Source organism: Neopelma chrysocephalum, unplaced genomic scaffold, assembly GCF_003984885.1.
Source record: "Neopelma chrysocephalum unplaced genomic scaffold, ASM398488v2 Primary Assembly neopelma1_71, whole genome shotgun sequence".
Lineage (NCBI taxonomy): Eukaryota > Metazoa > Chordata > Aves > Passeriformes > Pipridae > Neopelma > Neopelma chrysocephalum.
Window position 1 is genome coordinate 4,523,820 of NW_020897731.1, and position 14,090 is coordinate 4,537,909.

Consider the following 14,090-nt stretch of genomic DNA (forward strand, 5'->3'; position numbering starts at 1 on the left):
TTGGCTCTTTTCCCCAGTTTCTTCTCAGATTTCCTTCAGCATGTAATAGCTCCTAAAGTATCCTGGAACAGGACTCAGCAATATAAACCACTACATTTTCCCCATTCAAACTGGGAATTTTAAACTTCAGTCTAGCCTTGGACACACAGAATATTTGATTTGAGGACTTCAGTTAATTTGAATCACCACCTCTCCATCTGCAAGGTACCTAAGAAAGGTGGAGGTAAAACCATACAACTTTCTGTCTTCCTTCTATCGAGTTTCTAGTGGACCTCTTGTGCCTTAAATTAAAAGGTGGACATGGATATTTCTCCAAATTTATCTTACGTGTTTCTAAACAGACGGGAAAAAAAACACTTTAAAAAAAAAAAAAGAAAAAAGTTAATTTGATGCTTCTATTTATAAGAATCTCACAGTAAGCTTCCAAATGAATCTGCCAATAAATCAAGTAGTACATCTTATCTCCTTAACACCAATACTCAGATTATATTTAGATTCAGAGATCTTGTTTATTTGAAGTTAATTTCTGACAGTAATGAATACTAAGAGAAAGCCCTTTTAGAACATTATTAGCATTTCTTGTTAATGATAATGGCTAAAAATAGTACGCAATTTATTCTCCCCTTGTGTTATGACTAATTTTCGCAGCATAGCTTTGTTATTTACAAGGAGACATAAATAACTGCGAATATTCAAGAAAAGAAAGTGCAAACTACAATACTTAATAGTAACATACAGATGCTCTGACATGTACAGCACCTGTGTTTGGATTCCTATTGCCAATAAATGGGAAGTTAGTAACACATACAGGTTTTGAGGGGAAGCATGTGAAACAAAACAAATCTGATCTAACAAATCTACTGGATTTGAATTCATTTAATTCTGTGGAAAGGCTCCCTTGGGATTTTGGTCAGGTGTCTCAATAATGTTAAAATCATAAACTTGTAAACAAATTTTAGTTCCTAATCAAAGCCTACAAGAAACGGTAGCTGATGCATTATCAGTATCTTATTTTCTCAACTGCTTCAGTTCATTTCAATAGTAGTGCTAGGGTGAGAAAGATAAGAGGAATGTAAGGGATATATATATAGTTATATCTATATATTAATCTAATGGGTACATTTTAGATATAAGGGAAATATTTTCCTTGTCTTACCCATAGTTACAAAGGTCACTCACACACAGTGACCACTACTGAACCAGCTGACACAGCAGGCTGTACATTTTTGAATTAGGAATTCAGAACTGCAGCCCTCCCCAGGAAGAGGGCAAGTGCAAATCAGAAAGTAGCAGAGGCTTTGCTTCCTCGCATAGAGCACAAAGCACATCTTTGTTTCACAGGCCTTGCCTACAATCGGTCCATGAAATGAACTGTAGAAATTCCTCTCAGAAAAACACAGCTTCAACTCATATGCAATTAAATCTTTTGTCTTCCTACTGCCAAATGCTCCCATAATTTAATAAATTATGGTTGCTCTTTGAACAAGCCCATGGAGACTTCTAATTCTGGGTTTCTTGGGAATCGTACCCGGATGGGCCACTGCTCTTTTCCACAGAACAACAGGGAACTGAGTAGGATGCAATCTCAGCTCTGAGCAGAGTTTGTACAATTTATTTCCCCCTTTCAGTGATCAGGAAATTGGATTAACTCTACCTTACAATATGATGTGAGGTAAAGCTCAGTGAGAACTCCTCAGCTTTTGAGCAGTAGCAAAACCCAGCTAGAACTACAGGAGTATTTTTCTGGAGTTTGATGAACTGACACAATTTGCGACATCAAAAGAAAATGGACACAAGAATTTACAAACAGTTCTTCAACTCTCCAGCCTTAAATTTACTTCCCCCTGTAGCAGGGCTCTTCATCCTGGAATGAGGTCAAGCAACTCAACAGGAAAATGCCCTATTTGCAAATCTATCAGTGTTGGGTTGAGAGGGGGCCCAGGTGCTGTTTTTGGTATTGAATTATGGTAAAACCAGTCTGGCTCATCAACCCCAAATCAACATACTGGTAGTGAGGCAAAGATTTGGCAGATAAGATGCTAAGCTGACCTGGAGACATGAGACTGACAGTCAATCACTTTATACTGTAAAAGTCCAGTCCACTTTCATATGTCAGGTTCTTCTAACATACTCTTCCTGGAGTGTGTGGAGATTCTCCCTGGAAGTGGGGCCGCCCGTTCAAGGATACTCCTTGAGGTTAAGAGAAAGAGATCTGCCCACAAGCATTGTTGAGCTGTTACATCAATCAAATAATTACTTCTTTTTGCTAGCTTTAATCAAATTGCTTTGAGATAATTGCTTTGATATAGTTGCCCTATACTATACACTACTAGTAGTTTTAGCTTTTCTATGGTGTGGTAAATAGTTCTGATTAAGATCTTTTGTCTGATCATTTGTCGTAATAAGTAATTCATTTTATATAAATATACCTGTTTTGACATCTATAACCCTGTGGGTCAAAGTTGTTCTTAAAACTGTTGACAAAGCCTGGGGCTAAGATTGTTTGTAATAACTGATATTTTAATGAAATCACCACAAGTTTTGTCTAATGACTCCACAGTACTCTATTCATCAAATCTATCCCACATATTGCAGCCAACAGATGGTCAACCCAGCAGTTTTGAATTCAGACCCAAACAAGACATCACCACAAAATGCAGGGGAAGCCAGAGGCACTCTTTTTAATATTAATCCATGGGAATGACATGTTGTGCAACCCTCTAGAATTGAACCATGTGAACAGAAGTTGCTGAACATGTGCATGCAGCTACCAAATACCTGTTAGGCAGATATTAAAAATACTTTATCATACAAAAGTGTGCAAGGAGATTTAGTATTCGTCTGGGCTTCGGGAGAATCAGAAGCAAACCACGTGCACTCAGGCACCTCAACAGTGGCATTTAGCTTCCTGATAGCTACTGGATTTATGTGAAAACCTCATGGAGAGCAGGAAGGTTTCAGGAAAAGGAAAGTTACTGTATGAGATGTAATCCTTTTCTACTATGTAATCAGGAGGACTATAAAAGTAGGATGCTGAAGAGTGTGCAATAGCTGGACAAGGCTGCCCTCTACTGATATTAAATTCCATTTTTGTCAGTCACTTACCACTGCAGGAGCATTCACCACCGAGAGATTGTAACCATAAAGAAAAGATGACCCAAAAGCACCAGTTAAAGAGGCTACAATGAGACTCCCAGACCAATTCTGAAAGACAAAGAAAAGATGCAGCCACTGTTAGCATACCTTAAATTAATATACCTCAGGTTTTAAACACTCCTTCTGCTACCTTGCATAGTTCCTGTAGGCAGATGTCCTTGCTGCAGAATAATGGCCTGAAACACTTCTTGCTCAATCTGAGAAACAGTAAATTTGAAGTGACAGCATCTCAGTTAACATCTACCGAGGCATAAGTGAACATTTGAACTTCTTTCAACCTCACAGTTTTGCTGCAAGCATCCCACTAGCCCCCATGATTAAAAGTAAAAGGCTGGAGAAGCATAATCTCCGCAAAGGAAATTGCTGACAACATTTCACTAACACAGCAAAGCAAGGAGTAGTGTATATGAGATACAGTAGGACTGTGGGTAGACCTGGCTTGGGTGAAGACTCATGAGATGGTGTGCCTCCCAATCCCATAAGGATTAATGAAATTGTGACCAAAAAAATTTAAAATCATGCCTACAAACTAGGTTTTGCAACCCAAATGCAAGTTTCCAACAGTAATTTACTGCCACACACTCCAGTGGAAACACATTTACCTTTCTTGCTAATGACACACTTGTACCTCCCCCTTCTCAAATCTCTTCCCTTCATCCTCCTCATACTGTTTTAACCCACCTCTGCAAACAATTTCTTCTTCCACATCAAGTGTAGAATAAAAGGTAGAACTGCTTTGATTTGAGAGATTTTGCATTTCAGGGTCCTTTCCACCTACCCCAGTATTACTTTCTGCCACTCAGTTCTCCTGCTGGATTACGGACAGTGGCAGAAGAGACCCCTGCCGGCCAGTCCCAGAAGACATTAATGATAGTGTTTTGGTGGCTGGTCAATTTCAAATGTAGTTTTGTAGATTATGAAGGATAACTTTGAACATGTTAAAATGGATGGCTTTTCAATGTGTTTTCAATTTAAAAAAAACAACTGTGATAAGAACCTAGAATTTCAGGCACAGCTCACTGTCACTTATGCCCAGCTTCCTCATTCACTGAAGCCTCAACCTTTTCAAAAGGAGACAGACCTGCTTAAGCAGGCTTGAGAAACTCAGCTTCAGTTATATCACTCACAACAGGTTAATGAATCAATATATTCTGTCAACTGCACAAAGCTGTGTGTTCACTTCGGAAAACATTCATGTAGCTAGCACATGGCATAGCAGCAGTGACAGTGGACTGGAAGGAGCTCCACCAGCCTCGTGGGCACAACAGGGCAAGCGGCTGTTGGAATGTGCCAGAGCTCATGTTCCACAACCAGCAGAGACTCACCACGACCTGTGAAGAAGGACTGAGGTACCCGTGTGGTTGGGTAGACACTACAGAATACAACCGGGCACGTGTGGGATCTGCCACACTGACACTCCAGAGTGCTCAAAATGCACTCTGTAGGATAGCAGAGTGTTTTTAACTTCTTCCACATGAAATGGGAACCTTTTAAGAGATTACACAGTTCATTAACTAGCCTGGTTTTGGTCAGGTCAGGAGGAAGTGTGCAGGGAGAGAAAAGCTTAGTGTAAGAAATATATCCTGCTGAGATCATTACACAAGACAAATACAATTTCTTATTATTAGCCAGCTTCTTAAAATGAGTGTGCCACACACACACGCAGAGCTTTGCGCCATTACTTTGGTAACAAAATGTAGAAACTTTGATATAAGGCTTTATTTAGCTTCTGGTTACAACACCTCATATTAGGTGCTTATTATTTCTCTACTATGCACAAGCATTCCTAGACTTAGGAGAAATTGCTACTACTCTGAATGATTCATTGGGGAAAATTCCTGATGGTCTACCAGGCTGCTCCTGAAGGGTTCACAAACAATAAGCATGAGTTCACAAGTAATCTTGATGCAATATTTCTAAAGGGCTCTACTCCAACAACATTAGACCCATCAGAAAAATCCTGCAAGTAAAATGATTTGGAACATATAGCCTAGGGTTTATTAAAAATTCCAATGAATGCTTAAGCCTTTTAGCACAGACAAATTATATGCACGTGAGGCTAAGTGGAAGATAAGGCAAGGCACATCACAGAAGTGCTTAGAAAACCCCACATTCATAATATTTTCAAGTATTTCGAATAGCTGGGTTTAGAACCTACTTCAATATCATGAATTTTTTAAGTATACAGCCTGCTGCAGAAAACCTCAGACTCACTCAATTCAGAGGTTTTGGAACTTGGAACATGAACTTCAACTTCTCCATGACCTGTCTCCTCATTCACTATTTTAAATATTTGCTCAGGTTTCAGCAACTCCAGATAAAGGTGAAAGCACAATGAAGCAAGAATGCAAAAAAGAAAAAAAAAAACCAAAAACTGCTGCTCAAAAAATATTAACCCTGTGACAACATTAAAAAAAAAAGGAACGAAAAAAGCCAACCCACAATGCCTTTTACAATGGCCAGGAAACAAGAAAGCAACCACGCCTCCTTCACAGGTGTTCCTTGGCTTCACAGCCATGCATGTGCTTATGCGTCCCTGCCGCCAGCCAAAGGGCAGGTAGGTGTGACCGTCACCACAGCAATAAGTGTTCAGTCAGGAACGCTGCATGACAGTTCATAGCAAAGACTTCCAGGTACCCGAGGACTGCTTACGTGAAAGCCCACGTTTTTGGTCTAATCGCAAATCCCAAGGCACTGTGCTCTGAAGGTGCAACTCCGGTTGCTCAATTCCGGTTCTTGGTCAGTGTAATATTTGTGCTGGCTATCGTGGGTCTCAAATTGCTTTGGGTTTTTGTTTGTTTGTTTGGTTGGTTTTTAATGCATGACAGTTTGCATCTCAGTTTTCACTTCAGTTTTCAAAACACAGTTTAGAGTACTGTACTTTGGTTAGTCAGTCACAGCCATTAAACACTAAAATTAAACTAAAATTAAACACAACCATTAGCAGTAGACATTGTACACATGCATAAGGAAGCTTTAACTTTTTAAACAGCTATTCCTAAGACTTTCTATGGATACAGGGAAGCTGGACTCCGGAGAACCTTACCAGATACCCTTAACGGACCCGGGTCCCGTTACGCACCGCGGAAGGCTGGCTCTCCCGGCAGGTGCTCGCGGACCTGGGGCCTTGGGCTGCTCTGCCCTCGGGGCTGCGGGAGAAAAAGTGAAACCCTGCAGCCCTCTCTGCCCGGGTCTGCCCTTGCCCTAAGGACTTGCCCATACGGGTGGTCTTGGGAAGCAGCGGGGAAGCAGCAGCGGCGCCCTCGCCTTGCTCTGCTGCCCTCGCTTCCCCCGCGGCGGCGGCTGCGCTCCCCGGCTGGAACACCCCGGCCCGGCTGCTGCCCTCCGCCCGTCCTCTGGGTCCCGGCCGCGGTATTTTTAGCTCTGCCCGCCGCTGGCCTCCCCTGCATCGGCACCAAAAACTTTCCAAGCGGGGAAGGGCTCGGCGTCGCCACTGTGCAACCTGAGCTCCGCCCGGCTCCCGGGGGAGCTCCGAGCTGTTACTCCAGCTCCCGCAGCCGCCGCGCACCAGCCTAAGGTCCCTCCCTCCGCAGCGCGCTGGAAAGGGTCGGAATCACCCCCTCTCCCGTTAATCGTCCCCAAGGCGCGGGCAGCGCAGGCCGAGCTCCCCAGCCCGCGCCGCCGGGCTGGCTCCCGCTTCGCTGGAAGGGCAACGAGCATTCCCACAGCGCGGAAAAGCCGCCCCGCGCTACTTACGCTTCCGCGGGCGCGGCCGCCCCCGCCCCCTGGTCCCCGCGCCACCAGCGTGTCCCCCTCGGGCCCCGCCGCTCCGGCCATTCCGCCGCCACCGCCGGCGCGCAGCGGCCGCGCATCTCCCGCAAGCAGCGCGGGGCGCGGGGGCGCGGCCGCGGGAGGCGGTGGCGGGGCGGGGGGAACGCGCCTGGGCTCGGGGGTGCCCGGGGGGGCGCGGCCCTGTCCCCGGCTTTGCAGCGGGGAGGGGAGAGAGTCTGTGCCGGCGCAGGGCTCGAGGGATGGAAGAACCCGAGCGCGCAGGATCCTCCGCGTGCTCGCACGTAACTCAAGCGCACATAACCCGCCGCCGTGCCTGTGGCTTTCCGGCTGGCCCCATCCCTCAGCAGGGATTTACCCAGCAGCCCAAGCAGGGTAGGGGGTCACGACATTTGTCCCAACTCGGTGTCCATCACGGCGCCCCCGTCGAGTGGCACCGGCGCTGGGGAACCACGGCTGGCAGGGCAAACCCGTGCCGCGGTCCATACTGGAGACCCGGGTGACCCTTCTGTAAGCAAGACACTAGAGTGATGCGGGGAAGTGATTTCCCGTATTGCCAACGGTGGGAAGTGAGGATACCAAAAGGTTTGTAGCCAATTAAGATGTTAGGGATGCTTCCACAGCCTTAGGAGGTTTAGAACTGACACACCACACTACTGCCGTGTAACAGAAGGGGATTAGAACATGCTACCTGGGGAAGATAAAAGCTTTCAGCTATTATGTTTGAAGGTACCTATTTGCAAACATGGGGATTTTGAACTGCTAAGAGTTAAACGGCACCTTATAGTTGGCAATGATGAGTATTAAGTGCGTCTGGGAACTGTTCCCAGATGACTGCAGTTAATATTGGTGTAAATCTGAGCTGTTTCCACTTTTGACGTGCTACATACCTCAGAACTAGCTTAGAGCTTTCAAAGGCATAATATGACTGCCACAGAGTACTGCAGGTTTGGAAGCAGTTTATGATGCAGCAACTTTGAAGTGTCGTTTGCTCAGATCAAACTGACTGGTGTTTGAATAGAAAGCCAGATGCTACTCATTAACATGTAAAATTATTGTACATATTGATAGATGATCCAGACATCATTTATAATCTCTTTGAATGGTCATAAGCAGTAAAAGACTAAAGTTAGGAGAATCAAGCCTCTAGAACACATGGAGTGCATTTGAAATGAATCAGACACCTGTGTTTTGTTTAGTTTCATTCTAAATAGCACAGTGCAAGTAATTCAGTTCATACTCAAGTAGAAATAATATGCATGTGATTAATACACATACATAATTTCTTACCTTAACACACCATTTTTGACCTTTTACAATCACTATTGGTAAGTTACAGAAACCAAACACATGCTACCCTCTATACATCTAAAAAAACCCCCAAACCCACAAAGTATTCATATGGGGTTCCAAATAGTTATTTTCTACCTCCAGTCCCCAAATAGCAAACAAATGTCTTGACAGAAGATTTGATGAATTCACTCACCACTTTTTTCTTCACCTCCTTGTTGTCTTTCATCACACCGTTGCTTTGCTGTTTGTTCTCCATTCTGCTACTTTGCTAGGTAATAGCTGAGGAAAAAAGAGAAGTTGTGCTACTGTTTAATAGAGGAAAAAGCAACAGTATCAGGCTCTTCAGTAGACATGCTCTCTCTACTAGGACAGGAGCATCAGACCCACTGCAACTGCAAAAGAAGTGTAGTCAGTCAGGTGGAACATTGTTATGGCTGAGTTCCAGTCCAGATGTTTGGATTAATTGGTGGTGTGATTCTAATTATTATGAGACCTTATACTAGCTGCGTCATTGCCTGAACGCATTTTGCGAAGATGTCCTTTTACTTACTGCTCTGTCAAGAAATTCTTGCCAGAACATCACTTTATGTCCTTTAATAGTATTAGAGGGTATTTTAATCTTAATTTATTAAGAAACTAAACTGATTTTTGGTGTTTCAGAGAGGATCTGATATTTACATGGTGCTTCATTGTATGACCTTGGGCAGTCTGCCAGTTTGTTCAGTTTTTTTGGAGTAGGGATTACTGGATTCTTCTGCTTCAATATTTTGGGATGACAGCACATTTCAAGATTTTTGCTTACGTGGCCATTATGACAATGATGGATCCAGTCCTGAATGCAAGTTGTCTTCCTTGTAGACAAGAGTCTATAAGACAGTGAGTTATGACACATGGGGAGTAACAGGCAGTTTAGCGAAACAGCATATAGAAGCGGAAATCATGTTGGGGCCATCACACACACAGGAGGTTTTTCAGGGGAAATCCTGTGTCATAGGAGTACTGCCAACAGCAATACTCCTGTGAGACATTGGCAGTACTGGAGCCATTATATCTGATGGTTCCAAGAAATCAGGCTGAGCTTTTAAGTAAGAGAAACTAGAGATGTGACAGCATCCTATAAGTGCCAAAGCCGGAAAAGTGACTTTCTTGCCTCTCTACCTACCACTGCAGTGCAATGCACAAAAAACTCCTTTCTCTCTGCTGCAGAGGGCCTTAATCAATTCCTGCTAAATTATTCTTCAAAAAGAGCTTTCAAGACAAATGTATTTCACTTAATAGGAAAGATCCTTAGTCTCATCATCAAACAGGTCACCTGTCCCTTGCCACATTTAACAAGTAAATAATATCAAGACCTGTTCAATGAACCTCCCACATCCTATACAGATTTCATACATAGACAATGTAGATAATTAAATTAATGAAGGTTCTGACAGAGCACAAACAAAGCGTCATCAAACTGGAATTTAAGAGCTGACAAGACAAAGTATATGGGACATAGCTCTGAAACAGAAACAACACAGGCTCAGTATGAAACAATCCATTAAACATCTAGGGAGATATAGCCTCACAGCTAAGCCACTAGCAGGGATAACTTGTGTCTGTCTCCCCTCTCTGCATTTATTTTTATATGGCTGAATCTTTTCAGAACATCTTTAAAACATTTTAAGATATGTCTGTTGTGATTAGAAAGTTTAATTGCTAACAGTGGAACTGTTCAGACTGAACTATCTCTTCTATATTTCAGGTAACCCTTGTTTCACTTTTTGAACATATCCACTTGACTGTAGCAAAAGGACTGTTCCCATACCCAGAACAGACATTCTACATCATGCAAAAAAAAAAAGGAAATCTGGACTGGGGAGGGAGTAGAAATCACTGAAATCCTGCATGGATTTGTCAAGGTTATTTTTGCATTTTATTGACTTGTGTGCAGGGAAGAGAGATGTGATTACAGAAAGCAGAAACCTGATCTTCTGACTGCAATGTTTGACAAAATCTAAGGAAGTGATGATACACTTAGGGGAACAAAAGGCTGAGATTTGCTCACTGCTGCTGTTAAACATTCACTGAAAAATTTTAACAGATAGTGTGGAAAAATGTATTCTTTTTCCCTGAAGTTCATATTGCTAGTACCAGGTAAGTTGCTTAAGTTGTTGATCCAGAAATATTAATTCATTATTTGTTCTTTGTCAGAGCAAATTAGATTTGTCTGCTCCATAGCTTGTACAATTAGTCAGGAGGTGACCCACAAATCAGGAAAGGCTCATTTATGTTAGGCCAGGGGGCATCTTCCATTTCAGCTACAGTTTGCTTATCTACTTATCCAGGAGTTTATTTAGCAATATATAGGTTGAGTTCATTGGTAGGACATGCAATACAACTGAGTCCTATGAATTGTTATCCTTGGCAAGGATGGCTCAGCACTTCACAGAAAGGGAACATAATGACTGGCACAAAAAATGGCTTGAGAGAGGTATGAATAAACCTACTGTAATCCAGGTTTGGTTCTGAACTTCTGTTGAACCTCCAGCTTTAATTTACTGACTGCAAGTCAGGAAAAACAAAAGCTGTTGGAAAGCTGTCCTGTTCACAAAAAGCGAATATGCAAAGGGAGCATATTTTAAATAACCATATTTGTTATGATGAAATCACCAAGGAGTTGATCACCTCAGAAAACCTGAGTTAAAAGATACAGTTGTTAAAAAAAAACCTGCAAACCTAAACCAAACTAAGAAGCATATAAGACCTGGACTAGATCAGTTATTGTTGTCCAGTCTGAGCATAAGGCACTGTTTGGGCCAGTAGCCAGTGAAGACCCATTTGCCATTCTTGATCATATGAGTGTGAACTTACACGAAGGTCCCAGTCACTCCAAAAAAGTACAACACAAACAAGATTCAGGCAGTTTATCTGTGATGTAAAAGGTTCTTTTTTCACAAATTCCTCATGGTGGGCATGCACAGCTTCCCTATCTGTCTCCCAAGTGCAAACTTATACTACCTCTAGAGAAAGAAAATGTCTGTGTCAACATTGCACTACTATGGACAGGAAAAATGTGGAATTGGGAAGAGCAGCCTCCAGCTGATAAAATTCACTTGTAATTATAAACTAGCACAATTTCTCAGGGAGGGTAAGGGACTGCTTGCACCCCTCAGGGTACACCTGTTTCAGATGCAGCACAGAATAGTTTGGTTTCTTTTAAAAACAAGAAGAGGACGCACTAAGAGGGATAACACCACAGTAGGGTGTGAATTGCAAAGCTTTGGAAAATGTGTTGGTGAAAAATAACCAAAACATGCTCAGTAAGTCCTGTTGTCCATGATAGACACCTCTAATAATTTTCACTTTTGGGAAAGCAAAATTGCCCAACTTGATTACTTTTTTGTTTGCCATGCTTTGCACTAGAAATAAGCATATATTTCAAAAGACATTTTATTTTATTTTTATGTTTAATTCAACACTAAACCTCTAGTAAAAGAGGATGGAGAACAAGTGTTTTGGATCGCACTCGTATGCTGTACCTTGTGTGTTGCTATCATTTTTCTACACAGCTACAGCCAAAAATTTTCTGTGGCTGAGCACTTACGCCTTTCAAAAAAGGAGATGTCCTTGCAGTATAAGAGACTTAAGCTGAGGACTTGCCTGTGTTTCAAGTTAGATGTTTCTGTCGCTAGTCTGTACTGCAATGAATGTGCTCCTCTCCCTGGTACTGTAAATCACACATGCACACAGAAGAAATCCAGCATCAATTAATAAAAAGATTAATTAGAGCATCCAATATGAAGAACATATTTCATGTTTGTCTGTCCCCCAGAGCAGTAAAAGTTTGTGTATTAGATCCTCATAAATGAAATAACTGGTTAAAATATCTGGTTAAAATAGGTGCACTGGAAATCCATTAAGAACTAAAGGGATTATTTTCTTCTCAAGTAGTTTTATTAAGCTAGATCTATTCTGATGCAAGTGAGAATGTCCAAGTCAATGCTTATAGTGTTTATGGAAAAGGTCTAACAGCCCTAGTATTAAAATACTCTTGAGGGAGTCAGGTGAGGCATGACTTTAATTTGACACAGAGTATTACTATGGTACTGAACTACTTAGCAAAAGTTATTCTCAAATACTGTAGACACCCCAGCTTCCAGAAATACCTGTTTTTATAAGTAATCAGTTGACATAGTGGTAAAAGATATACATCTCCTTTTTTTCCTATATTTGTAGTATCAGTCCTAGTGTGTCTTTAAAAGATGATGAATCAATTTATCTGGATTTCAATATTTCATACAGGTCACAATCTTATCTGTTATACTGAGAGATGGAAAGATTGAATCTCTATTTTATGGTGAAGTGTTTTGCTGTGGGTTGTTGTTTTGTGGTGGATTTTCTTCTACAAATTGTCAGAAAAATTAAAGCTATTTTCCACAGAAATCTATTAACCAGGAGAGGAAGACAGATTTCAGAGTTAATGAATGCTTATATAGAAGCTGAGTACTTGACTAGTACAGGAAATTAGTTGTTTATAAATTTCACAACATTGGTTTATACCAAGATAAATCTATTCCTCCCTCCCCAAGTCAACCCCTTGAGAACACTACCAAATCTGCTGCAAAGTATCAAGTCCAACTGCTAGGCGCTACTCACCACTTACCTGAAGTATTCTTCACTTCCAGTGGTGTTCAGCACAGTGCAGAAGCAGCCCTCTTCAGAGTTGCTACAGCAGCCTTCTTCTCTGAAATAGGACCAGTTAAATCATTGCATTACATGTAAAGCCAGCTTTAACTATTTTATACCTTTTCAGAAGGAATAAATAATTAACAGTAAAAACAAAGAATAGTATGACGCTCCAGCTGGAATTCATGCAATGTGTCTTTCCTACCCAATAGAAAACAAACTGCCTTGTATGGCTGTGATACCATACAAGAGGTCTTTGTTTTGGATGCCACAAACTGCAAAAAAAGCTTTGGAACCATTAAATGTTTGAAATGCAAGTGCCTAAGGCGAGGACTTGCATTCATATAGTTTTTTACCTGACTGCAAGTGACCAGGTGGAGGAACACCCACAGCATTCCATGTGCTGTAAATGGCTTTTAACAGTGATGTGTTGGACCAGTATTGAGTGCGTGAGAAGACTTCTTATCAGGAATCACCCTTTTACAAGATTTTGAAAGGCTGGGCCAGAACATAATGTACAGTAATTAACTCCTCAATAGTTAATAAAAAAGATTTCTTTGTCTGCTCTTCAGGTTTTATGCCATAGAGAGGAGCTCCATAGCAGTGTCAGTTTAGAAACTAAATGAAACATGGGTCAGGACAAAGGCGTAACAGTTCTGACTTTATTTTTGCTGTTAGTTCCTTACATCCCAAAGCTAAGTAAAGATAAGAATAGTCTGTTGTGAAAAGGTGCTCTCTGCTTGGGCTTTTTCCTGCTGGTATACATATTGTTTCCTTTGAAACTCCAATGTGTGTTAAATCAGTGTCATCAGCATTTCCTCAAGGACCTTTATAGCTAATTTAGTTGGATTGTTTCTAAACTTGCAGATGCTAAGATATTCAAGATGTTTTGGGTAAAGAGGCAGCTGTACAGATGTGAGTTGGCTGAAACTGTAAATATTGGCTGGGATTTGAAGTAACCTTTTTCTTTTAGGGAAAGTGGGATTATTGAGCATGTGGTTCTTGGTTTGTATTTCAGCTATGATTGTTCTGGCAGCTCCTACGGATCACTTTTGACCCTGTTACATAAACCTTAGTGAGGTTCTCAAAAGATATTACCATCAGATTTACTTCAGCTAAACATAGGCATCCTTCTCAGGTTACAAGATGCTAATCAATGAAAATACCATTTTTAAGGGACAGGAAAGAAATTTTCTTTAAGATCCTCTAGCATATTTTATCTA

The 14,090-nt window shown here is 41.7% G+C and overlaps 1 protein-coding gene across 2 annotated transcripts in view; it reads right to left on the reverse strand.

Moving 5' to 3' along the window:
• Positions 1–8,457, reverse strand: part of SLC2A9 (solute carrier family 2 member 9) — an 80,517-nt gene extending 72,060 nt beyond the window's left edge. Inside the window, exons 1-2 of one of the 2 annotated variants that reach the window (XM_027686617.1) lie at positions 8,393–8,457; positions 3,106–3,204 (exon numbers count right to left, since the gene is read on the reverse strand). In XM_027686617.1, the coding sequence (XP_027542418.1) occupies positions 3,106–3,204; positions 8,393–8,455 (162 nt within the window). In that variant the 5' untranslated portion in view covers positions 8,456–8,457. Of the gene's footprint in view, positions 1–3,105; positions 3,205–6,873; positions 6,968–8,392 lie in introns of those variants that run through there. The other variant, XM_027686616.1, reaches the window with a different exon arrangement.
• Between the last annotated feature and the right edge of the window lie 5,633 nt (positions 8,458–14,090).